General features: G+C 38.9%; 1 protein-coding gene across 1 annotated transcript in view; it reads right to left on the bottom strand.

The window, feature by feature from the left end:
• LOC306845379 (acid-sensing ion channel 4-B) overlaps positions 1-27,585 on the bottom strand; it is a 41,464-nt gene extending 13,879 nt beyond the window's left edge. The window contains exon 1 of the mRNA XM_079378148.1: positions 26,405-27,585. Coding sequence (XP_079234274.1) covers positions 26,405-26,992 — 588 coding nt within the window. The 5' untranslated portion in view covers positions 26,993-27,585. The remainder of the gene's footprint in view (positions 1-26,404) is intronic.
• Between the last annotated feature and the right edge of the window lie 393 nt (positions 27,586-27,978).

The raw sequence follows: 27,978 nt of genomic DNA, 5'->3' as shown, positions 1-27,978 counted from the left end.
AATTTTTGTAGGCCAAAACCAATTAACATTTTAGCATTTCCGGTTCCATCGTCCTGAAGTCAGTGGGTTTTCTGAATGGGTTTTTGGTTCAATACTTGAAACAAGGTCTGTGGTAAACATAAGCTCAAAATATTTTCATGTTTTATTCTACAACTTAAAATACATCCGAAAATACAGTATAGGATTTTTAAAAAAAAGCTTTTACTTGTCTTGAAAAGTTACTAAATGGGACTACAGAGGTTGTCACACCAGACAGGTAAACTCCTCTACTCACTAGTACACTTTCACAGCCTCATTGTGTTTTGCAAACTATTCTAACTCAAAATATTAAATACTGAAGGTCACCATTTGAAGTTTAATAAACACATTAACCTGTATCACGATTCCTGTTTTCCTTCCCCAAATTGAATCCCTCTTAAAATCACAATTAAGACTTTTGTCATACCATTTAAGATATTTGTTATGAACTTAAATTGGACAATTTGACATTTGACAGATGACATTTTTAGACTTTTTAAGAACCTGCAGGGACCTTTGGCTATTTTGAAAAATAGATTTTTTTTTTCTCTACCCACTGCCTTTGACGAGTAATCAGCCACATGACAAATGTTACCAGGAACTAAGTGCCCAGGTGTCACGGTGCACACAGCAGGGAGGAACAAGGAACACGGAGACGAGGATGTAACTTAAATAATATGTCTTTAATGAAGACAGGGCAGGGCAGGACAGGACAGGACAGGACAGGACAGGACAGGACAGGACAGGGCAGGGCAGGGCAGGACAGGACAGGGCAGGGCAGGGCAGGGCAGGGCAAGGCAGACATCAAACACCGGGAAGTAACGAGTAGACCAGACCACATAACACTGAACACACAGGACTATAAATACTCAGCATAATGAGACAGACACGGCTAGACACGAATAAACTAATGATTACCTCAGACAAGGACAGGAAACAAACCAAATAAGGGCACAAGAGGCAGGAACACATGACACACACGACAAAGGTCTGACACCAGGAGCCAAGATGGCAGCATCCAGATCACATACCTCTGAGGGGCCCTGCAATTGCTGGTCAATGTGCCATTAAAATGAATGGGAATATTAATGGAAAGCTCCTTGGTCAGTACATACGAAATATTTCCAAAAAGTGTTGTGTAATTATTTAAACATGTCCTCTATAGCTAGTCTCTTGTGTGTGACCTGTATTTATGTATGTGAGTGACGTGTGTCTGTGTGTAACATATGTTTGTGTGTGACCTGCATGTGTCTGGACAGATAATTATGTACATCTGTGGTAATCCAGAGTGAGACAGTAGGGATTAAACCACACTTCCTGCAGGAAGACAAAATATAGACCTAGCTACATTAATCTTTTATCCTTAGATCACCCTTTTCTTTGACAGACAAAATCACAAAGTGATATATACTTTTTCACCAGTTCAGAATCAAGAGCTTGAGGATGTGATATGCATCTGAAACATTTATACTTTTATCAATGCATCAGTTTTGATATGTATCTGCCATCTCCCATTTCCTTTTCAAACTACGCAGTTGTTCTTCAGGGTTATTGAAAGGACAGGAAAGAGAAGCTTAACCTAAGGTTTAATCTGAAGGTCAGGAAAAGAGCTTGTGTACTACAAAAAAAAAATAAAAAAAAATGGTAATGTTACTCCAGAAAACTCCAAAAACTTTCACACTGACTTAAGACGCATGAGGTATAAAGATTGAATCAGGTTAAGCGTAGCTGCAAAAGTGTGGGTATGAAAAACAACATGACTAACTCTCGTGTAAGATACAAAGAGATTGATGTGAGATGCATATTTCATGAGTAATCTGCTAACTGCAAAGAGGTAACGTGTGAATGTATTCCAGTCAGAAGTTCAGGTTCAAAGAAAAGAGAGAAATTCCAAGAGAAAAAAAAAACAAGAGAGAGAAAGTCCAAGAGTAAGATTAAGAAAGAGAGTGTGACAGAGCATGTGTGTGCTCTTACATTAATGCTTTCTGACAGCAGACCTACGTTTAGTCTTTAATTGTGCCTGAGGCAATGCTTGTTATTGTTATGAGCGATTTTCCTTTCAGGTGTTTGTGAAGGTGCTGCTGACGATAAATATATATCAAAACACAAATATCTCACTGCAAACCTCAAACTGCATAACATTCCCTCAGCACCTGAGGCCCAGACCGTCTTATTTTTTGAGTCCTAACGATGATTCTTTACTTACACTATTAAAAATTAAGGTACCAAAAAGGGGCACAGCAATACCATTGAAGAGCCATTTTGGTTCCTTAAAGAACCTGTAATCTCATGGATGTTAAAGGTTCTTCACGGAACCAGTGTACACTGTGCTGTTTCCTCAGAAACATACCTTAACAGTCTTATATAACCAAAGCACTACATTCATTGTAAAAACAGCCTTATCTTTACTGTATACTGTATTTGAACAGATTCTCATAATACACCGTAGATCATTTTTATACGTTTTGAAATACTGTTTTCATGGTTATGACAAGTTAATTGGCTAAATGTAGTTTCGAAAAACAGGTGGAAGTGAACAAAGGAGACATGGATTCTGTGTGCGTGTGTGTTACTAACAGGACACCACTGTTGCCAGTAGGTCTGCCTCAGGCGTTCTCTTTCATTTGTGATTTCCTGTTTCTAATTAACTCCTCACGTTTGTTAACACAGCATCGCATTTCTAGCTCTTTATTACAAGCTGTTGTTTTTTCGTTCAATTCAGTGCAGTCCAACTACTATATATTTTTAGAATTTTTTTCACTCCTTTCCAAATTATGTAAATGAACTATAATACTTTTAAAAGGCTACAAGTGAGTCAGGGTTATATTACTACATGACTTAAATATTCATACCCAAAGCATTAATTCATTTTATCCATTAAACATTTTTTTTAATAATTGTTTAATTATGGGCTTGGGACACAATGCATGCCGGACTTAAAAGGATAGTTCACCCAAAAAAATTAAAATAAATAAAAAAATAAAGTCACCAATTGCTCACATTGTTTCAAAGCCATAAAACTGTTGCCTATCTGTGCAACACAAATTACGATATTATTAATGAAACCTAAGAGATTTATGTCCCTCCACTGAAAGTCCATTAAACCAAAACATTGGCATGTAAAAGATCATAAAATAAAACCATATGAGAACCAATGAGATTTGTTCTCGTGCATCAAGCAAGTACAGTTGAGCCTCTGTTTATGATATATGCTCAATGGATGTGCATTAATCATTGTATATATGTAAATAAAAGCCTAAACTAAACCTTTTCATCATATAAAGTGATCATATCCCTTCAGAAGACTCCGATTAAACCTTCATATGAATTACTTTTACGATGTCTTTATGAACTTTTTGAAGTGTCAAAATGTAGGTGGAATTGACTTGGAGGGACAGAAATCTCTCAGGTTTCATTAAAAACATCTTTTAATTGTGTTTTGAAGATAAGCAAAAGTCAACATGAGGGTGAGTAATTAATAATAGAATTGTATGTTGTTACTTAAGTTTTTAAAATTAATTTAAAAATTTGTCATGATTGTTTAAAAAATTAATTTATACAGTTTACAGCACAAAGTCAATTCACTTTTTTATTTTATCTGAATGAATATTAGAAGAATGTTTTTAATTAATTGAAATATTTCCTTCATTCATTCTGCCATAAAAGACGAAAAGCTTGAAATGGCAACATCGTACAGCACTGGTTCACACACCCTCCTAAAACACATAAACAAACACACACCGGCATGTACACATATCCACAGCCATGCCGTCTTGCCTCAGGTTTTCTGCTCCAGTGATCTAAACAACTGTAATGAAAAATGGTAGTTCCGTTCCATGTTCTCTAAAACCCTCCACAGACACAGATATGTTCACCAGCTGCTTGACTGCCCACAGATTTGTGGAGACAGACACGTTATTGAGCCCTGCGATTATAGAAAGTATCTATCTTTCACTCTTTTCCCTGCCTATAACATATACAAGTCACGAGGATTCCAGAAAGTAACCCAAACGAAAGCATTCATCACCATTCACAGCCTCAATTGTATGCACTCTAGAGGTACAGACCCAATTTACCATGATGAAAATGAATTTGGATGTGCAATTAAAGTTTAGATTTGTGAATGTTCATGGCCATGCAGTTTTGTGGTGTAAGTGGAGTCGGGTTTTCATTCACATGTTTGGGTCCCTATTGAGAGTCACGGCAGAAATGTGCAAATAAGACACGTCTAAGTAGGCGTATCTGATTAATTAAAGACTATTTTAATTAATGAACACCATTAGGCTAAAAGCTTGAATGTCTGAGGAGAGCAACATACTGTATACTGGAGGTGAACAGCCTTGAGATTTTGTCACAAAGAGGCAGGCAATTGTACACGCACGCTGCTTATCTTAGTACAATTAATTCAAAAAATAATATTCTTTTATTTGTAGCTAATTCTTCAAAGCAACCCAGTAATCAATTGCAGCACACAACTGCAGCACAAGCCTTCTGGCCCCCTTCTGCTTGAGTGGGCTAGCTGTCAATCATGTCTGTCCATCATACATACCATCTGTAAAGCATGTATATGCCTGCCTGAGAATATCTGCAGGAATATGTGTGTGTTTGCTTTGCTTCAGGTTAGCTAACATTGACCCGTTTAATTTTCCACCAGTGTGTGTATGTTTAAAGCTGAAGGTTATATGGAATCTGTTCCATCACTCTCTCGACCACATGCTGGGGTTAATCAATGCACAACATCACACTTAATGATCGCTTGATTGATCCCCTGCTGAGGTTAGAACCTCTGTCTCTCTGCCATCCTGACTCACACATCACGCTGTGTTTAGCACCGCATCTGCTTACCTTATATACAGAGCGTGCTTTATACATTACAGCACAACTACAGAAAATGTTTCAAATGCATTTCTTTAGTAATAAATGTGCATGACGCTGAAGGTTGTTTTGGTATTTATTTGGTATTTTTATATTTATTTACTACTGTTTAAAAGTTTGGCATTGGTAAGATTTTCAATGTTTTTGGGCAAAGTCTTCCATGCTTACCTGCATTATTTGATCAAAAATACAGTAGAAACAGTAGTTTAAAAGTTTAAAAGAATGTCATTTCCTTAAAACAAAACATTTAGTAACATTATAAATGTCTTTATTGTCACTTATGATCAATTTAACGCATCACTGCTGAGTAAAATATCAATTTCTTTTAAAAAACTCAGACTTTTGAACTGTGCACATGACATTCATTCAATTATAAGTACAAAAAATGAAGAAATGTATTGGCGAAAAAGACAAAGGGGCATTTCTAATTCAAAACATTGCTGTAATACTAAGGTAAAGGAAAGATCAGTGACACTTTAGTATAGGAACCAGTTCTTACTATTAACTAGTTCCTTATTAGAATGCTTATTATTAACATATTAGGTAAAAGTCAGAGTTAATGGTTTGTTAATAGCAAGAATTGGACCTTAAAATAAAGTGTGACCGTAAGATCATTTTCATTTCAACTTGTCATGTGAACAATAGAGTACACACAAACAGCACTGGCTTTTGTTTATTAACAATCATGATCTCCCATAGACAAATTATTATGAGACTATGCAAAACACTGATGGATTCTCATAACTTAATAACAATAAATGCCTCAAACTGAGTCTAAACAACCCATAATCAAAATTTGATTATACCTGTCTGATTGTTAATGAGTGTGTCAAGCATTTGTGTGTGTGTATGTGTAGTTTACTCCTCTCATGACTTGTTCCTGTCCTTGAGCTGAATGTTTTGAAAATGTGCTCTCATTTTGCCTTGGGCAGTTCAAGACATCCTGGACTCAGAGACAGATGTTGCATCAGAGCTGGAGGGCTTGTTTTTAGCTCATTTTTTACTGCTCAGAAACAGGCAGGTGTTGACAGAAATGCTACTTAGTCTTTTAGAGTCAATAAAATTTGGAGACATTGTTTGACCTGTTTCTTTTTATTTACGGTAGGCTCTGTTTAGATATGTTCACTTGCAGTCTGAAACAAGAGATTTGTCAATCTGCAATTGGAAAGTTGGCGAGATGTACAAAAACACCTCAGTGTCCCACTTTGAAACCACCTGGATCACATTCCCCCTCTTTTACTCTCTCTGTCTGTCGCTCTCTCTCTCTTCCTGTCCTTATAATGACCTCTCACTGGGACAGCTTGCTATTACTCACATATCTGTCTGTGTTTGTTGTGTATTTTTTTGGCCATTTTTTCCTGAGCACAAAGATCAGCAATCATCTCATCTGTCAGTCTCAGCCTTCGAACCTTTCATTAAAGAGATAATGTCCCATCGATTTGACGTAAAGGTTAGACCTAACAAAGTGTCAGTTACATCTCAATGTTTATTACACACACATAATGCTATACTGCAGACCAGACACAGCAGAAATAAAATTCTGCACATGTATTTGTCCTGTCTGTTGGGACCAACCAATCGGGACACTGCACTGACATCACAGAGAATCAGCCTAGAGTCAAAAGAAATGTCAGCACTTCTGTCCTGTCGCTGAGAGGAGGGGAAATGTGATATGGACCGAGCACATGAACCACATCTGAGACTTTTACATATAACACCATAAAATCTCCACATTTACTGCTGCATGCGTAGAAGATAACGAAAAAAGAGAGCTCTGTATTGCTTCAATTCCTTCTAGTGAATCACATGCTCATGTCTGACGTCTTCAAGGCTCCAAACATTAAAACTGTCTGAATTTGTTTTGATCTAAAAATGATTTCCTTCAGCAATTTAAAACCTGTCTGAACAAGAGCGTTTTCCACCACATATCAGGAAACAGATCAAAGCACCCAATGACAGTGTGGAATCTTTTGTGTTTGTGTCGTGCATAATGCGTCTGCTTGGTGACAGGTCATTTCTGTGTAATTATGACAGCCGTGGTTGGTTACGGCCATTTGGGTGACAGAGGGTGTCAGCATACCGCAGCACCCGAACTGCCATATCTGTGATATAATGGGTTATTTACACTGATATCTAAGGGGGGAGAAGATTATTAAAAGAAAAGACGATGAGAAACAGAGCAAAAATAAAACAGATTAAACAAAGTCAATGGAAAAAGAGAGAAAACAACAGTACACTGTAAAAAAACAACAATAGATGTTCATGGAAGTTAATTGACAACTGGCTTTTAAGTTTAATTTTATCGACTTCATCAATGATTTATTTTTTTAAATGTTCCCTTTATGCACTATACCTTTAAAGGAATGGGGTCGTAGATTTTATTTATTTGCTGAAAGAAGTTAGTTATTTGATGAAAAATACAGTACAAAGAGTAAAACTGAAATTGTTTTACATAATTTAAATGTATTTATTAATTTATGAATAAATTTGTAATTTATTCATGTCATGGCAGCAGCCATTACTCCAGTCTTCAATGTCACATGATCCTTCAGAAATCATTCTAATACATACTAATACATTGATGTTATCAAGGTTTTTTCTCTCTCTAACTAACTTTATTTTAAGGGCCAATTCTCGCCATTAACAAACCATTAACTATGACTTTTGCCCCAATAAACTCCTAATTTGCTGCTTATTAATAGTAAGGTTGTTGTTAAATTTAGGTATAGGATTAGGGATGTAGAATATGGTCATGCAAATATGTACTTTATAAGCACTAATAAACGGCCAGTATGTAAAAAATAGGCATGCTTAACTTGTTAACCGTGTGAATTGGTTATACTAAAGTGTTACCAAAAAAAACTTACCAAAATGTCATCCATACATCTCCCATTCTGCTTTTTCACAAAATGACAGCATGTTGGTTAATTAACAAGCAATAATAACATGTTCTACAATAAACAAATGAATATTTTTCATCCAATTCTATTTACTGATTTGTTCATATCTCTGTGGTTACATATCTTCTCTGATATATTTGACATTGACAGTCTTGGCGTGTAAACAGATGAACGTGATTGTGTGATATTTATCTAACAAGTCTGATATTTAGTGCCACATTACAGTTTATTTTCGAGCATGTGGTTAAATGCTCGGATATGCTTCATCAAACAAGCAATCAGAATTGAGGAACAGGAAATTTGTTCAGGCAGTTAGTTTGCGCATTCAGACTGTTTACACAGAGAATGTCAATAAACCACTTTAGATGCCACACAAAAACAAATTTCAATCCATTGATGAGTCTTGGAAAAGAAATAAAATGTGATGTGTTAATTTTGTCATTATTCCATAAAAATGTCTATGTGCCAAAAAAAGGCTTGAACATTGTACTACAGAATAAAATCTCCAGACACCTCAGATAATGAAAGGTGATTAGACGTTAATGAGATGCCAATTGAAAGTGATTGTATTAATAAAAGCGAAGTGATTTCCTTTTATCTCAAGCACTCTTTGATGGAGATGTGATTAGTGTTTTAAATCATCAAAAGGCAGTGGTAGAGTTCATCAGATCTCTCTCACACACTTGCTTAGTATCTATCTATCCATCTCTTTCTCTCTCATCCTCTCCATGCCCCTCAATTTGCATGTTGCTGAGTAATGGGAAACGTTACATTCATACTAAAGCAACTTCAAACACGCAATTGATTTTAGAGCAAGCCCAGAATGTAATCTCTAAATCCTGTTGCTATACTGAGTTTGCCTTTGAAGTTGTCACGAGTGAAGAGCACCGTCTAGGAGGAATCATCATAATTCCAAAGTCCAAAACAGAGGGAAAGGACAGGATCCTGGATTCACTGCTGCCCTGTTATTCCTACGGCAACTGAGACAATCATACAGCAATAAAAAAGCCAAATTAATACATTTTGTGATTGGTCCCAAGAGCTATAATCATAGCACTGTGTGTTTTTGCTATGATATATTTCCATGATTGTGCTCGCAAAGAGATGAAATGACAGTGACCACTGTGTGATCTCAATTATGTTATTAAAGTCATACGGTGTGCATTTTGCAAAACTGACCTGCATTTAACCTCCTGAGGATTTGTTCTTTATTGTTCTTTATTGCTCTATCTCTTTATAATCTGTCCATGTTCATCATCTCTATCTCATTTTATCATATTTATCATCTGTATCTCAAATCACTTTTTCTTGAGACTACCACATCCAGAACCCTATAGTTAGAGAAGAGATATATAAAATCATTCTGAGAGAATGTTGCTTTGTTTTTGAAATTAAGATTTTTTAAATTGTTTTTTTAATTGTCTTATGCTCACCAAGGCTGCATTTATATGATCAAAACATACAGTTATAACCGTACTACTGTGAAATATTACAATTTAAACTGTTTTATATTTGAATATATTCTAAAATATTTTCTTTAATTTATTCCTTTGATGGAAAGCTGAATTTTCAGTGGCCATTACTCCAGTCTTCAGTGTGTGTGTGTGTGTATATACACACATATATATATAATATTTTTATGGAAATTGTGCTACACTTGTATTCAAAAGTTGTGGCTAAGTGCGATAAAAAAAAACAAAAAAACAATACTATTATTCAGCAAGGACGCATTAATTTGATAGTAAAGACATTTATACTGTTACAAAAAATATATATAAATGCCATTCATTGAACATTCTATTCATCAAAGAATCCTGAAAAAGATGTTTCACAGTTTCCAGAAAAATATTAATCCGCAAAAATAATAATAATTAGATGAGCACCAATATTAATTGAGAACCAAATCAACATATCCTGAAGGATTATGGGACACTAAAGACTAGAGTAATGGCTGATAATTAAAAAATAAACAAAAAATCAGCTTTGCCATCGCAGGAATAAACTGCATTTTAAAATATATTCAAATAGAAAACACTTATTTTAATTTGTAATAATGTTTCAGAATATTGCTGTTTTACAGTATTTTTGATCAAACTGACTTTTTTCAAAAAACATTTACAAAGCGTAATTATTCCAAACTTTTGGCCACCAGTAAATAAAATATATCAATATATTATTATTTATTTATTATAAAATATGTATTATTTATTCAATGATGTATTTTTTTTTTTATTAAGGTTTAAGGGTGCACAAAACCTATGTGGTTTTAAGATGTACAGGTCCTTTTCAAAAAATTAGCATATTGTGATAAAGTTCATTATTTTCTGTAATGTACTGATAAACATTAGACTTTCATATATTTTAGATTCATTACAACACAACTGAAGTAGTTCAAGCCTTTTATTGTTTTAATATTGATGATTTTGGCATACAGCTCATGAAAACCCAAAATTCCTATCTCAAAAAATTAGCATATTTGATCCGACCAATAAAAGAAAAGTGTTTTTAATACAAAAAAAGTCAACCTTCAAATAATTATGTTCAGTTATGCACTCAATACTTGGTCGGGAATCCTTTTGCAGAAATGACTGCTTCAATGCGGCGTGGCATGGAGGCAATCAGCCTGTGGCACTGCTGAGGTGTTATGGAGGCCCAGGATGCTTCGATAGCGGCCTTAAGCTCATCCAGAGTGTTGGGTCTTGCGTCTCTCAACTTTCTCTTCACAATATCCCACAGATTCTCTATGGGGTTCAGGTCAGGAGAGTTGGCAGGCCAATTGAGCACAGTAATACCATGGTCAGTAAACCATTTACCAGTGGTTTTGGCACTGTGAGCAGGTGCCAGGTCGTGCTGAAAAATGAAATCTTCATCTCCATAAAGCTTTTCAGCAGATGGAAGCATGAAGTGCTCCAAAATCTCCTGATAGCTAGCTGCATTGACCCTGCCCTTGATAAAACACAGTGGACCAACACCAGCATCACTGACTGTGGGTACTTGACACTGGACTTCAGGCATTTTGGCATTTCCCTCTCCCCAGTCTTCCTCCAGACTCTGGCACCTTGATTTCCGAATGACATGCAAAATTTGCTTTCATCCGAAAAAAGTACTTTGGACCACTGAGCAACAGTCCAGTGCTGCTTCTCTGTAGCCCAGGTCAGGCGCTTCTGCCGCTGTTTCTGGTTCAAAAGTGGCTTGACCTGGGGAATGCGGCACCTGTAGCCCATTTCCTGCACACGCCTGTACACGGTGGCTCTGGATGTTTCTACTCCAGACTCAGTCCACTGCTTCCGCAGGTCCCCCAAGGTCTGGAATCGGTCCTTCTCCACAATCTTCCTCAGGGTCCGGTCACCTCTTCTCGTTGTGCTACGTTTTCTGCCACACTTTTTCCTTCCCACAGACTTCCCACTGAGGTGCCTTGATACAGCACTCTGAGAACAGCCTATTCGTTCAGAAATTTCTTTCTGTGTCTTACCCTCTTGCTTGAGGGTGTCAATGATGGCCTTCTGGACAGCAGTCAGGTCGGCAGTCTTACCCATGATTGCGGTTTTGAGTAATGAACCAGGCTGGGAGTTTTTAAAAGCCTCAGGAATCTTTTGCAGGTGTTTAGAGTTAATTAGTTGATTCAGATGATTAGGTTAATAGCTCGTTTAGAGAACCTTTTCATGATATGCTAATTTTTTGAGATAGGAATTTTGGGTTTTCATGAGCTGTATGCCAAAATCATCAATATTAAAACAATAAAAGGCTTGAACTACTTCAGTTGTGTTGTAATGAATCTAAAATATATGAAAGTCTAATGTTTATCAGTACATTACAGAAAATAATGAACTTTATCACAATATGCTAATTTTTTGAAAAGGACCTGTATGTCACATTGCTCTAGAGAGTAAGAAGTGGGTCTGAAAACCAGGTGAGATCAGTGTCTCCCTCACAGGTGTAATGCAAAAATAACTCAGTAATGCAATAAGCTTGTCTCAGGGACTTACCTAGTCACCAATGCTATCACAGATCCCGCTGAGCCAATCAGAGTCACGATGAGTGAAAACACCAGTCATCTATACCACATCACTGATTTGATTCTACATAGCTTGATTCTGGCTATGAGAACTGAAGTATAGAGTGCTCAGTGTGCATAAACAATGTGTAGATTACTCACCACACCAAGTGTCATCCAAGTGAATAACTGGGAAATAAGCACCTGAAAGCTTGCTGTTTCAGCTCACTTTCTGTCTTAAATTATGCACACATGCACTGTACCCTGAACACATTTGTGTTTTTCTATCAAATACAATGTATAATATTTCATGAGTTATTCTGTGCTCCTTTTAAACACAAAGTCTGTTGCAAATTGAAACACAAAGGTACAATAAACACATTGATTTATTAATGTGTAACTGAAGACTATTTTATTATAAAAAAGCCTAAAATGCCCTACATACTAAGACATACAAGAACATATTCAGTCACAGAAGTTTGTTATGGCATTTGTACTTCACTCCCTCCATCAAACAGCAAACAAAACTCCCATTAGCAGTCAGAAAACAACAAGAATTTTGCATGCGTGCAAACACATTCACACTTTAGTAGCTGCAAAAGCAAACAACGATTTAAAGTTTTTTTTGTTTTTTTTAAAAGCTGCACAAACTAGTTCAATGAAAGACGTGACCATCAAGCAGTTTACACTTGTGATGTGCAATGCGAATTGTATAAAATGGATGTGACACACAAACGCTCAAACACTAATTGTTTGAGTTCTCTCAGAGCTAAAACATAGATATTCAGTCAGGTTTCAGGCCCCATCACAGCACAGAAACTGCACTTGTTAAAATTATAAATGACTTGCTTCTTGCGTCAGACCAAGGCTTCATCTCATTGCTAGTTTTACTTGATCTTAGTGCTGCGTTCGACACTATAGATCATGACATACTCATAGATCGATTACAAAACTATACGGGTATTCAAGGGCAGGCTTTTAGATGGTTTACATCCTACCTGTCAGATCGCTACCACTTTGTTTATTTAAATGGGGTGTCATCTCAATTTTCACCAGTAAAGTATGGAGTACCACAAGGATCTGTCCTAGGTCCGCTGCTATTTTCAATATATATGTTGCCCCTTGGTATATTATTAGAAAATACGGGATTAGTTTCCATTGTTATGCTAATGATACTCAACTATATATATCAACAAGACCAGATGAAACTTCTAAATTATCTAAGCTAACAGAATGTGTTAAAAATGACCAATAATTTTCTCCTATTAAATTCAGTTAAGACAGAGATATTACTTATTGGACTAAAAAACAGTATACAGAATCTCTTGGATTACAATTTGCAACTAGACGGATGTACTGTTACTTCCTCTACAGTCAAAAATCTGGGTTTTATATTAGACAGCAACTTGTCTTTTGAAAATCATATTTCCAATGTTACAAAACAGCATTCTTCCATCTTAGAAAAATTGCCAAGCAACGAAACATGTTACCTGTTTCTGATGCAGAAAAGCTAATTCATGCATTCATGACCTCTAGACTGGACTATTGTAATGCACTGCTAGCTGGTTGTTCTGCATCTTCAATAAACAAGATACAGGTAGTCCAAAATGCAGCGGCTAGAGTCCTTATCAGGTCAAGAAAATATGATCATATTACCCCAATTTTACAGTCTCTGCATTGGCTACCTATTAAGTTCCGTATCAATTACAAAAATTATTACTTGCCGTTAAGGCCCTAAATGGTTTAGCTCCTGCATACCTAGCTAGTCTTCCACCATGCTACAATCCAACCCTCTTCCTAAACCCCGGTACACACCAAGCCAACACCGACGAACTAGTTTGGACGAGAGCAGACTGCGGGGTCGGCTCACATCGGTAGCGTCTGGGTCCAAAGTTGCCTTGACACACCAAGCCGACGCTCGACACACGACGGCCAAGTAGCGCTCCGTTCTGAGCTTTTCTCGTGCACTGGTTCACCAGCTGAACAGCCAATCAGAATGATCAGATGACCCGACTCACCAACGAGCTCCGACGCCGATTCATCATGTCGAATCGGCCGAAAAAAAGCAGACGAGGACCAACTTCAGCCGACGCCACGGAACACACTGAGAAAACTTTGTCGGCCGACGAACAAAAACTGCCCGATTGCCGACCATCGGCTTGGTGTGTACCGGGCTTAAGGTCGCAAAACTCTGGACTTATGGTAGTACCTAGGATAGCAAAGTCTACTAAAGGAGGTATAGCTTTTTCACATTTGGCTCCCAAACTCTGGAATAGCCTTCCTGATAATGATATGACCAGGAACAAATAATAGATTCATGAAACCACGAATGCCTGTTAAATATACACAAAACGATTTGTATCTCATGTCTAATCACTACAGAGACATCAGAGCCAGCGGCAAATGTGGGAAGGACTAGCCGAGCGTAAGGCTGCTCGAGGCGGATATATGAGCACTGAGCACCCGATGATCGCCTCGAGCATAGCAAATTTTCAAATAGGCGCTATATATTCATAAATAAACCGCAGATTTGAGTTTTAAACAACTACATTCTCGCCTGAAAAACTCTTAAAACTACATTTCATGACAATAACAGTAATATTTTGAAAATTACGTGGGCTTTTGGGCAATGACGTTTCACAAGTCCACAAGAACAGACGCATATTGAGAAATGTCTATTGTCTGTGTGAAAATATAAAATGCTAAAATACACTTTTATATTTTTTTATGTTTGCGCACTCTGATGCAATTAGCCAAACACAGTAGAGCGGAACGAGTGAAGGAGAAGCTTTATCCCCTTGTATCACACAAAAGTGACGATTCTAGTAAACCAATCAATGTTCTGCAGTGAGTTTAGCTCCACCCTTTTGATACCCTTTGCTGTGCTAGGTACCCCAATGGAAGGATACCAAAAAAGTGGTACGGTACAGTTCGCTATTTTGGTACCATTCACAACTTCTGACAATGGAAATGGACATAATTGCATACCAAACCGTCCCGCTCGAGCCAATAATGCATCTTATAATCTTGTACTGCAGTTATATCTGATCAAACACACATTATTATTCTTTAGCTGGGGTTGAACAAATCATTTTTGCTTTGATGGAACAGCAGCGGTGCTAATTATGTCTCTATTTGTTTCTCTGTTTCTGTAACTAGGAATTTTCTGTAACTAGAAGTTTCAGTCTGGATCCAACCCTTAAATGATCTGAGATGACCAAACATAAATATATTGTAGAAACTTGTAAAGCTGCTTTGCAAAGCACTATACAAATAAACGTGAATTTAATTCACTTGATAGTCGGGCAGGATCAAGGAAGATGAGAAGAGGGTAGCTGCTGCTAACTGTTACGGGATATGTAGTTGTAGGTAGGATAAGGAAAGATAAGGAACAAGACGATGCATCAACTCACTCTTTTCCCTTTATTAAACGTGTAGGTGACAGGTCGAAGATACAAATCAAACTGAGTGCTTATAAAGGAACAGGAACAAAAGAGTAAACGAGATAATTAACACAAAACAGGTGAATAGAATGAATGATTAACTAATGACTGGAAACTAGAACAGGAAATACCAAATAAGGGCAAAAAGGAAACTAAGGAAGAACACACGTAACAAGTACTCCCCCCTCCCGGAAGGCGCGTCCCGCGCGGTAATAGTAACACCAGGTTGGTGGGCACCCTGGAGGCTTTTGCAGGGCAGGGACACAGGGGAAGCCTCTGGGGACAGGGCGGATCCAGGGACTCGGGAGACCATGGCGGATCCGGGGACTCGGAGGGCCATGGCGGGACAGGAGACTCGGGAGGCCATGGCGGGACTGGAGACTCGGAGGCCATGGCGGATCAGGGAGCTTGGATGGCCATGGCGGATCAGGGAGCTTGGACGGCCATGGCGGATCAGGGAGCTCTGTGGCCTTGGCCTGGCCACACAGGCCGTGACTATATGGCACCCCCAAAAAAACTTCTTGGGGAAGTTCCCCTCTGGGAGCCATTGAGGAGGAGCGGGCTCTGTGGGGTGCTCTGGAGGAGTGGGTTCTGTGGGGCGCTCTGGAGGAGCGGGCACTCGAGGGCGCTCTGGAGAAGCGTATTCTTTGGGGCACTCAGGCAGCGCAGACTCTTGGGCAGCGTGGAGCTGGACGGAACCAGCGGAGACATAGGAGAGCTGGACGGAACCAGCGGAGACACAGGAGAGCTGGACGGGACCAGCGGAGACACAGGAGAGCTGGACGGGACCAGCGGAGACACAGGAGAGCTGGACGGGACCAGCGGAGACGCAGGAGAGCACTTGCGAGGTGCAGGCACTTGAGGGCACTTGCGAGGAGCAGGCACTGGAGGGCACTTGCGAGGAGCAGGCACTGGAGGGCACTTGCGAGGAGCAGGCACTGGAGGGCACTTGTGCTTCTCTGGTGGGCTTGCCATATTCCCGGATGGCGGGCTTGCCATATACTCGGACGGCAGGCTTGCCATATTCTCGGACGGCGGGCTTGCCATATTCTCGGACGGCGGGCTTGCCATATTTTCGGACGGCGGGCTTGCCATATTTTCGGCCGACGAGCTTGTGTTGGCCGCGAACGGTGGCGGGCTTGATTTCCCCGCGAACGGTGGGGCCACTAACCTTGCCGCATACGGCGGCTGAACTGTGGTGACCTCGGACGGTGGCAGGCATGAGGGAATCACGGATGGTTCAGGGCTTGAATGAGACGGGCTGGATTGATGGGCGGTCAATGGGCTGGGATCAGGAGCTGGTGGATCTTTCCTTTCCCCTGCTAGATATGAGGATCCGGCAATCCATAGGGCGATATTCAGATATTGAGCCAAACACCAGCAGGGATCACCTAACGGCATCATCATCTGAATTTCTTCATCCAGCCCGACACTAAAACCCTCCATAAGCGTGAGATCGTTGCAGAAGGCTTGGTGGCTTGTCGCTATGAATTCCTCCACGTACTCCTCCACACACCGTCCATTCTGGAAGAGAAAGATAGTGCATCCCCCGGAAAGATTATCCTCTTCTCTGGGCCGCACGTTTATGGAGGCTATTTCCAACCTCGTTGTAGGTAGGATAAGGAAAGATAAGGAGCACGATGATGCATCAACTCACTCTTTTCCCTTTATTAAACGTGTAGACAGGACGAAGATACAAATCAAACTGAGTGCTTATAAAGGAACAGGAACAAAGGAGTAAAGAAGATAATTAACACAAAACAGGTGAATAGAATGAATGATTAACTAATGACTGGAAACTAGAACAGGAAATACCAAATAAGGGCAAAAAGGAAACTAAGGAAGAACACACACGTAACACTAACTTTTATCTGTTAACTTAAACTTTTTTTATCTGTTAACTTTTACAATAGTCAATAGTTCAACAGACAAGTATATACTAGGCATGGTAAGTTTCACCGATTCGCATTGGTGCATCAGCATAAAAGTTATGTGATGCATCAATTTAAAAAACTGTGCATCTGATACAAGTTGGCATTTGTATCGCGATGCATCATTTCTAACATATTTGCACTGGTAAAAATCGATTTATTTATATATAATTATTAGAAGATGTGCTATACTTTTATTGTTTATTATTTTTTGTGACCAATATTTTATATGTAGATTGGTTTATCTCTAAACTATTTTTCAAGTGCATTCTCTTATTACCACTGCTTCTATGTGAATATGACGTATTACAACCGAGGCGTTAGAAGTCAGAAGGCAGTTAAGTTAATTTATGCTGTCTGTTGAACCAAACAAATAAATGTGAACTATTTGTAACATATTGAATTGCATAGCATCATATTTTTTTTCTATTGCATCGTATTGCATTGAATTGCACTGACTGAATTATTTAATCTAATCGAAATTGGATCACACTGCATTTGAATTGTAACGCATAGCTGTTTCGTATATATCTTTAATGTATCGTATCGTTTGCTCGCATCTAGATGCGTATCGCATCACCTTAGTTATGGAGATGCACATCTCTATTTAAGGTACAACCCCTCCAACAACAAAAAATGTGTGTGGAACTACTTTCTTCAGGATCTACTGTTGCTAGTTCAAAAGTTGTGTCAAAGCCTATGTTATTCATTCAAAAATAATGTAACATATTTGTCGGAGGCATCCATTATGGAACTCTTCCTCTTCGTGTCCGTTTTGACAGCTCGCCAGCTCTCAGAACCGTACAGCAGAATGGATTTTACATTGCTGTTATATAGGAGCATCTTCGTTTTAAGGCTGTATTGTTTTGGTCTCCAGATAGGCCAGAGTTGGGAGAAGGCACCCTGAGCTTTTCCAAGTCTTGTTTAAATATCTTTAGATGCCCCGCTGTCCTTACTGATAAGACTGCCCAGATAGGTTAAATCTTCCACAAACTCAAGTGGTTCATCATTAACAAGTATGGGTGCTGTGGGGACAGAGTTGACACACATCACTTGTGTTTTGGAAGTATTGACACTGAGCACAACTTGTGTAGCAAAGTTGTTCAGCCTATCAGTCTTTACCTGCATGTCGTACTGGTTGGTTGATAGGAGAGCAAGATCGTTAGCGAAGTCAAGATCTTCCAGCTGGGAGAACAGAGTCCACTGGATGCCTCTGGGTCTGTCTGCTGTGGTGTTGGTTGTAATCCAGTCTATGGCGACCAGGAAGAGGATAGGGGATATAATGCACCCCTGTCTCACTCCGGACTGTATGGGAAACCACTCAGAGAGGTAATTTCCCGTGATGACACTACACTCAAAATGTTCATAGAATGTTTTTATGATTGAGATGATCTTTGATGGTATTCCATAGGAGTGCAGTATCTTCCAGAGGGTGTTTCGGTGGACACTGTCGAAGGCCTTCCTGAAGTCCACGAAACTGATGTAAAGGGGTGTATTCCATTCCAAACATTGCTCTATGATGTTACACAGAGCAAAAATCTGGTCCATGTATCCTCTTCCCTTCCTGAAGCCTGCTTGCTCCTGTCTAATCCCGGTGTCAATGGCTGTCTCCATCTGATTAAGAAGGACTCTGCAAAACACCTTGCTTGGAATAGATAGAAGGGTGATTCCACGCCAGTTGTCGCAGTTCTTAATGTTGCCTTTCTTAGGGACTTTGACAATAAGACCTTTGGACCAGTCTTCAGGGATGGTATCACTGTTCCAAATGTCTTGGAATAGGTCCATCAGCACTCGTGTAGATGTTAGATTGTCGGCCTTGAGCATCTCAGCATAAATAGCATCAATGCCACATGCCTTACCGCTTTTCAGGGTTTGGATTGCAACTTTAGCCTCAACAGAGTCAGGGGGGTTGGTGTTGATTTCCAGGATATCGTTTGTTGTTGTAATGTTGGCTAATTGTTCTGGCTCAGGGAGATTGAGTACTTTGTGGAAGTGTTGAACCCATCTGGCTGCTTGTTCACTCTCTGATGTACATATGTTGCCACTCTTATCCATAACATGGGTAGTTTGGTTTGTACATTTGCCGCAGAGTCGCTTTGTGATTTTGTACACTATGCCCAGCTTTCCAATGGCTGCAGCTTTCTCGGCTTCACTTGCCAGATGTTCAACAAAGACCCTTTTGTCTCTCCTAGCACTCCTCTTCACCTCTCTGTCCTTGTTTTTATAGGACATTTTGGTTTTCTCGAGGAGTCGTTGGGACTTGGAGTTCAGCATCTTAGCCTTCAGCTGCTTCCTCTCTTCAACTTTCTGCCATGTGCTAGCTGATTTAAAGCCCAGGATCTTTTGTGCTGTTTCAGAGTAGTTCTTGATAGCATTCCATTTGCTATTTATGGTGGGTTCTTCTTCCATTTCAGAGGAGGTCTCTGTCATGCTGAAACGGTTTCTAAGTTCCAAAAGAAATTCCTTGTTTTCCTTTGGATACTGGAGTTTTGCAATGTCCAGTTTCTTCTGCCAATGGCCTTGTGGGAATGACCTCTTCAACGTGAGTTTAATGGTGGCAGCAATTAGGTAGTGGTCGCTATAGGCATCTGCTCCCCGGTAAGCTCTAACATCTTGCAGTGACCTGCGCCATTTACCATTAATGATGATATGGTCGATTTGGTTGATGGTCCTACCATCAGATGACTGCCATGTGAGCTTGTGGATGTTCTTGTGTGGGAAGATGGTACCTCCGATGACCAGGTTGTTGTTCGTGCAGAAATCAACAAGGTGTTCACCATTGTTGTTTCTTTCACCACATCCATATCTGCCCATTGCCCTCTAGTTGTTGGAATTGTCAGTTCCCACTTTGGCATTCATGTCACCAGTTAGGAGAAAAATGTCGCGTTGGGGTACCTTTGAAACCGTCATTTGCAGTTGTTCAGACCAGTCTTCTTTGACCTCCTCCTCAGCCTCGTTGGTTGGTGCATAGCACTGTAAGATGGTGAGTTTACAAAACTTTGAGTTGAGGCATACTCGGATCAGCCTTTCACTTACTGGTTCCCACTCCAGCAAGGTTTTTGCCTTCTCTTTGGAGATTAAGATGGCTACACCATGTGTATGGGTGTTCTCGTGTCCAGAATGGAGGATGACAGACCCATCATATAGGACTTGACAACCGGAGCTGGTCCAGTGACTCTCACTTATCCCCAGGATGTCCAGGTGATACCTTTTCATCTCACTGAGGACTTGTGCTGTCTTGGTAGTCGCATACATGGTTCGGACGTTCCATGCTCCAATGCGGATCTTGGTTTTAGGACCTAGTAGGCCCTCTTTCGTACTCCTGACTTCCTTTCGGATTTCATCAGAGGTGGTCATACTGCCATCCAAAGAGTTTGGGTGGTCAGGGTCTACTACGGGCCTGATGTCGGTAGGATTGCTCATTGTAGTTTCTGTAACAATAGGTTTTTTACGTGGTGGTGTTGTTAGCGCCACGCACAACCCCCAACCTGGAGGACCAGGTGCTGCCTTTCATCTCTCTCCTCACCCAAGACCAATATGGTATGGTTGAACCTGCCAGGAGCCACAGACTCCCTCCAGCCTAGTGCAATAAAGTCCTATGTCAATAATTCAAAATTATCTCAAATGGCATTTGTTGTGTTAAAAAAAAAAAATCAAGATTATCTATTATTTTGCTAAAACGAAACAGAGTGTTTTGCAACCTTGCTATGTGAAACTCATAACTATTCAACAATCAAAGCATCACAGAACATTTTTATAAACCTCCTCTGCCAAAAAAAAAAAAAAAAAACAGCAGAGCATTAAAGTCAGAGAAAACTAGCAGTCCAACACAGTTCCCTTTCTTGACGTTAATGGGAAGAAATTATTAACATTCCCTGGACTTAGACCAGAAGCCCTCAATTACTTCTCCATGTGAAAACCTGTTTCTGAGATGAGAAATAAAACAAATGAATTTAAGTAAAATCTGTTTCTTGGATGGGAAAATTAAGGAAATGAAACATTATCTCAGTTTGATGTCTCATGTTTGAACTAACTGAACTGTAAAAGCTCTGTGAAAGCCAAAGAGTTTGTTAACATCACCCACTGCGCACACATTAGTCATCTGCAGTCTGAGACTACAGCTGACATATCTGCTGCTGGGAGATTTTGTTGTTTTCTTTTCTTTCTTTTTTTTCTTAAAACTACATTAGAGATAAAGTCATATATTTAAGTGGAAACATAGATTAATGGAGAAAGACAGAGAAGAGAGGAAAGAATGTGTGAAGTGCAGTAACTGTTTATGGTATATCACATCTGAGATCTGTAAGTTATTTGTTTTTGTGCGAACAAAAAAAAATGTTTATGTTCATGCATGGAATGAGATTTTTGTTTAATGCAAGAGAATCTTGCTTTAAATTTATGTTCAGCATAAGTGTTTCAGTGGCGAGTATGTGTGAGTGATCAGCTAAATCCAGTGAGTGGCAGGAAGGAGCCATCCATTGCCATCTCAGTGGCTGGGAGCTCTGATGAATGTTTCATGTGAGTTTCACTAATCTATGCCACTCTATTGTGGAAAATCAAGCATGCAAAATCATTACCGAGCTAAAGGATGGAGGGAAAAGGGAGAACTGATCCATTGACCTCCAGTGGGCTTGTTTATTCTTGTTCCCCCAAGGTCGTTGTGTGGTCATTATTTTATAGAAATGATTACTGCTGACTTTCTTGCATGCCAAAAATAGTAATTACATTTATCTCTGACAACCGGGATGTTGCAACCTTTGCACCTGAACCACTGGCTGCTTAAAAAATTTCAACCGGTCTGATTTGAATGGAAATCGAATGGAAATGCAAATTGGAAGTGTTTTCTGAGTGGCACTGTATAAGCAAACTGGTTTACATATAATGCATTTTGGCTATTGGATGAATAATATCATATCATTATAAAGCATCTAATTATTGTTGAGTGTATGAAAATTAGATCTGTATCTGTATGGGAAAATTTTGTAACAAGAATATTTCACCCTTATGCTAAGAAATGTCCTTATATATTGGCATTCATGTATTAAAGTATTTAATGTATATTGAAAATATTCAGAATAATATATTGTGTTAACATGTTACAATGCATTGAGTAATACATAAAGAACTGCCAGTTTTTATATACTGAAAATAAAAACAATATATTTTCTTCTATACATTGTAATGTATGTAATTTTGTATTCGGTAATGTAATAAAATCTAGTACTGTTCGTATATAAATATATTTGATATATGTACTATATGTATTTACATAAATGTACGTGCAACATAAACAACTATGAGGGAAATGTATATGTGATGTGTGTGTGTGTGTGTGTGTGTGTGTGTGTGTGTGTGTGTGTGTGTGTGTGTGTGTGTGTGTGTGTGTGTGTGTAAAATATATATATATATAAAATCCATCCAATTGTCCAAAAAAAAACTGAAATATACCTTAATATTTCTTTTCAGTATAGACACATTTTAATAGGCTACATCACATATATTTCCATATATGAAATGTGTAATTATGTAAACAATAAATTGAAATATGAGTACGTTTATACACTGTAAAAAGTGATAAGTTGACTTAACTTAATCACTCCAAAAAGTGATAAGTTGACTTAACTTAAAAAAAATTGAGGAAACCCGTTGCCTTAAAATTATCAAGTAAATAATAATTAAAAAAATTAAGTGAAGTGAATTGTCAGGTTTACTTAACTTATTTTTTTAAAGGATTATTTACTTAAAAAAATTTTAAGGCAACGGGTTTCCTCAATTTTTTTAAGTTATGTCAACTTATCACTTTTTTGCAGTGTAGGAAACCCGTTGCCTTATTTACTTAGTCATTTTAAAAAAATAAGTTGAGTGAATTGTCAATCACTTTTTACAGTACGTATCTAAACGTGTGTTAACTCGTGAAAGAGAAATTAAATAATCGAGAGCTTCATTAAAGTGAGGAAAAATATAGTGCAGGATTGTCTTCACTGTGATGTATTTACATACATGGTCCATGCAAATATTGCAGTACACTGAATAATATAAGCACTATAGTTTCCTGTATGTAAATGTATTATTTAATATAGCTATTCCAGAATATTCTTATATGTTTTGTAAGGGTAGGAGCATTAGTGTCACAAGAGGTGTACTATAGATATCTGGTTGTTTGTTTTGGAATATTTAAGACATACATTTACACACTGTAAAAAGTGATAAGTTGACTTAACTTAAAAAAATTTAGGAAACCCGTTTAATACAGTACAATTCACTTAACTTATTTTTTTAACTTATTTTTTACTTAATAATTTTAAGGCAACGGGTTTCCTACACTGTAAAAAATGATAAGTTGACTTAACTTAAAAAATTGAGGAAACCCGTTGCCTTAAAAAAATTTAAGTAAATAATCATTTTAAAAAATAAAGTTAAGTGAACTTGACAATTCACTTAATGTATTTTTTTTATTATTTACTTGATAATTTTAAGGCAAGGGGTTTCCTCAATTTTTTTAAGTTAAGTCAACTTATCACTTTTTGGAGTGATTAAGTTAAGTCAACTTATCACTTTTTACAGTGCATAAATATGTAAATAAATACATATTTAAGATGCATTTTTACTCAAAGGGATAAAATAAGGCATTATTATTATCCCTATTGTTATTATTATTATTTAATGCACTTGAAATTTTAATGTTCATTGATTCTAAATAACATGATGGTCATTCTTTAGAAGTGCCAGGTGGACTGCATAAGGTTGGATTACATACATTCTTTTTTGGTCAGCGAGGGTGTCGACAAAGAGTTCATGCACAGTTTGTCACCCTTAAGCCTTTACAGCAGTCTATTTTTGGAACTGAAAAAATTATAATGATTTTAAAGGCACTTTAATAGGTTCATTCTAAGAGATGGACAACTAGACAGGCGCAATTTTTGTGTAAGAGCCATAAAAAGGGCCATTACGATCTCTGAAGACAGGAGAACAGATAGATCAACGTGTAAATTACAGAGCATTTGGCTTGTAGAAAGAAGTCTATTTCACATCTCTACTGAATATTGATCCAAAAAGCTTAGATGGTTGAAAAAAAAAAATGAAGGCACATTTATTCAGCACTAGATCATCCAGTAAATAAACAGATACAAAAACTACCCAGATAACAATAGTTTATGCCAAAACTGGCTTACATCTGGCACTTCTGGTTAGTGCAAGATGTGACTGTGGTTTACAGTAACACAGAACAGACTTTTCAACGGACAAAAGCATTATTCTCGACAATAACTTTTCGATTTGACAGGAAAAGGCTGATCCAATACTGTATACCAAAACCATCAATCATTGTTCCTTTCTTTTACATGACAGGCAGGTAGATTTTAAAATAGATAGGCTGTTATAACTCATGCCAGTAATGGCGCAACAATCTAAGCAAATGATTGTATTGACGACGCAGAAGATTTTTATGTTCAGTCTTTCTCACATGGAACTTTCTTCCATTTTAAAGCCCTAATTTACAGACATTCATTTTGACAGAATGTAGTTATGACCTAATTTTTAAATAACAAATAGTATAGCAGCACTATTTCATATCTGTGCAACGAGATGTCTCCAGATGCATTACTGCATCAAGCAACCTCAAATTCTGCAGACTTTATGACTAGAACATCCTGCTGCAATGTCAGAACATAACAAGGGCTTTATGTCAAAACTATGATGTGCTAACCTCACAGGTACTGTATTAAATGTGTTTTGGCACTACTACATGAACTGTTGACAAAACAGGAAATCATGACTGAGCAACAAAGGAGCCTAATAAGGACGGATCAAGATCTGAAGACATCAGAGAGAGATCACAGCTGCTAGTGACTTCTAAGATGAACGAGCATGAAACGCTAAACTAAATAGAATGTCAACAGAACAAACATACAACAAGCAACAAATGTGAATAAAAATTGGCTTTGGTAATTCGATAACACAGCAACTGGCAGCAGTTTTAGCAACTGCAACATAATAAAGGGGTTAAATCCCAATGTGCAAATAAGTCTGGTGACCATTGCATTTGTTCTGATGTATCTAAATGAGTAAATCAAGCCAAAGAAATACAAACAGAGAGACACTAATTGTCAAGCAAAAAATATTTTTTCCATTATAATGGGGTAAAACTAAATAATAATGCAAATATACAAAAATAAAACAATCTCTAAAATAATATAACAATTAAAATACACTTTAAGGTTAAACTACTTCCAAAGATTTTGCTAAATGCAAGCTTATTTAAAATACTGTAGATCTGTAGAATAGGATATAGCTCTCTAAGTACACATGGGAAAATACTTTAATAAGCACAGGTTACGATGTCAATCACTGAAAAACAGATTGTCAGCAATATGCACAAAACTGCAGCAATTTGGATGCGCATATCCATATGAAAAGAGAAACCAGAAATTATGGTAACTCCCGGGTCATGGGGCACAATGAAAATTTATACTGGCAAACAAATTTGTGAACAGGACAATAAAGTAAATCACCTGCCTAAACATTGATTATATTTCAAAATTCTGCATAAGAAACCAAGACTAAACAGAGTGAAGGAGGTAGCAGAGAAAAGAAAAGGAGTAAATTAGTTATATGAGGAGGGCTCGAACTCTAGAGAGAGCTGATATCCTTGACAGAAGTCTCATGATCTATATCACAGATATCTCAAGTATCTAATCCTGTTTAGACTGATAGCAAGAGCCCTAAAAGGAAATTACTGACTGAATTACAACAACAACAGCAAAACTAAAGAGAATTGCACCATCTTGACAAGCAAAAAATGTCAAAGTAAGGGAAGGAACTTTCTTTGGAGAGTTGAGCGCATGTCTCCTCAAGGCTGATTGGGCTAATGCAGGAATCATGTCGCTTGTCCCTCTCCTGAATTTTTCATCCATTCTCTGGCCAAAATAAGACTCGGCATCAGATGGGACAGACTATGATGTAACAGGAAAAGAAAAGGATGTAGAAAGCGGGGAGAGAGAAATGTGGCAGATCTTGAATTGAGAGGGCAAATAACTGCATCGCTCTACTCTCTGTTGCCCCAGCATGGAGGTTAGACACAGATGGATGGGGTTTAATTTCCTCTTTCCAAACAAATCGTTTAGCAGTTAGCTGTCTCTTATAGAGAAAAGACTAAAGGAGGCAAAACAAAGAGATGCATGCAAAGAGAAGATTTTCAAGACAAACAAGCAATCCTGGTAGCCAGTCATAGCCTGTGCTACTCACCACGCTGAAGTCTTCGCTCGAGCAGTTCTGCCCGCTGAAGTTGCAACTCTTCAGCATGTCTTCCAGCTGGTGGCCAGTCCTCTGGAAAATGTCTAGCATGTCAGGGGGTGGGTACTGGAGCTCACTTGGCCGGTGTCCTTTACGGCTCTTGGGCGGCAAGCCGGTGAGGTTAGCCAAGTGATAAATGTCCGCGTCAGTAAGGGCTGAGAAGCGGAATCGGTTGACGTTGCAGAGCGTGATGGCCGGGAAGGTGAGCTCACGGCGGGTTTCTTCCCTCATAGCTGCGAGGTGGGGTCGCTCTAGATAAGTAGCCGTGCTCCGTGTCGCCTGGTACAGGAAGAGACCAAGCGAGGCCAATAGTGCCAGTCCCCAGAGGGTCTGTCTGAACCCCAAGCGCCCTGAGGTCCCCAACACCCGAGCCAGACCGTGTAGCGAAGAGGCGCTTGCAAAGGACGCCAGGTCAGCCATGCCTCCCTTTTGCCGCCGAAGGCCTTCATCTAGCATAACGGTTCCGCCTCCTTCTGTCGAGGCCCCCTTGGCTTCGTCACCCTCAGCAAACTTGATTTTACAAACAAATTCGATGGGCATGTGGTTGGCCAGGGCTGTCCTTTGCAAATGACTCTGATCCCTCCTGCTGATCTCTCCCTGAGCCTTTGCTCTTTTCGTTTCACCAGCTATATTCAACCACGCTGTAGCTGTTTGAACATTTTTTTTCCTAAATCTTCTCTCTTAGGTTGTTTTTCTTTCCCGGACCCAGCTACGTTCCTATTTACAACAAATATTTCTCTTTTCAGTTTCAACTTTATCAGCTCTACGTTCCTCACTTCATCTCTGTTTCATTCTTCCAATACTATTACTTCACTTACTTTTTCTACTCTGTCCATGAGTCTCTCCTACCTCCGCACTTTTCCTTCAGATTCCCATCTCTCTCTTCTTCTCTTCCATCCTTTGCTTCCACTCTCTCCTTCTTTTCTCCTTGGTTTGTGCTGTGGTCTGCTGCTGTTTGAGGAGCAGAGTGCAGATGGTAAGAGGAGGTGCTTCGTTCTCCGTGTCAGTGCCCCAGGATGTGCCACAGCCGTAGACTCCAGAGAGAGTAGAGGCATGAGCTGGAGACTATGAGAGAAAGATGAGAGAGAAACACACACACATGTGAGTTCCACAGCTCTCCTCAGCTGCTCACTGACGGCTGACGTAGCTGCTACCCGAACTCCTCTCGCACACTCAGGGAAAGAGAGCGAGAGAGCGATGGAGAGAGTAAGGGAACCGGAGAGAGCGCCGATATTAAAGACAGGGAGTACAAATGCTGCCCTTTCTACATGCCCTACAAGAAAGAGGAGGGGAAGAGAGAGAAGTGGAAGGAGAGATATTTAATATTACATGAGCAGAGAAGGCAGGGGTTATTTCCCCTTCAGTGGAGAAGAGCCGTTCCAACCCACACTAGAGCTTTTATTTCTCTCACAGAAGCAGGTTGTTACATCCACTTACAACGGTCACTCACTGTCTCTTCCACGACACTCTCTTTCTTCCACTCTCTATGCTATTTCTTTATCTTTCTTTTACTCAGCAGGTGTGAA

This window comes from Barbus barbus, assembly GCF_936440315.1.
Source record: "Barbus barbus genome assembly, chromosome: 25".
Lineage (NCBI taxonomy): Eukaryota > Metazoa > Chordata > Actinopteri > Cypriniformes > Cyprinidae > Barbus > Barbus barbus.
The sequence above is the reverse complement of the archived record's forward strand: the minus strand, read 5'-3'. Positions and strand labels throughout refer to the sequence as shown.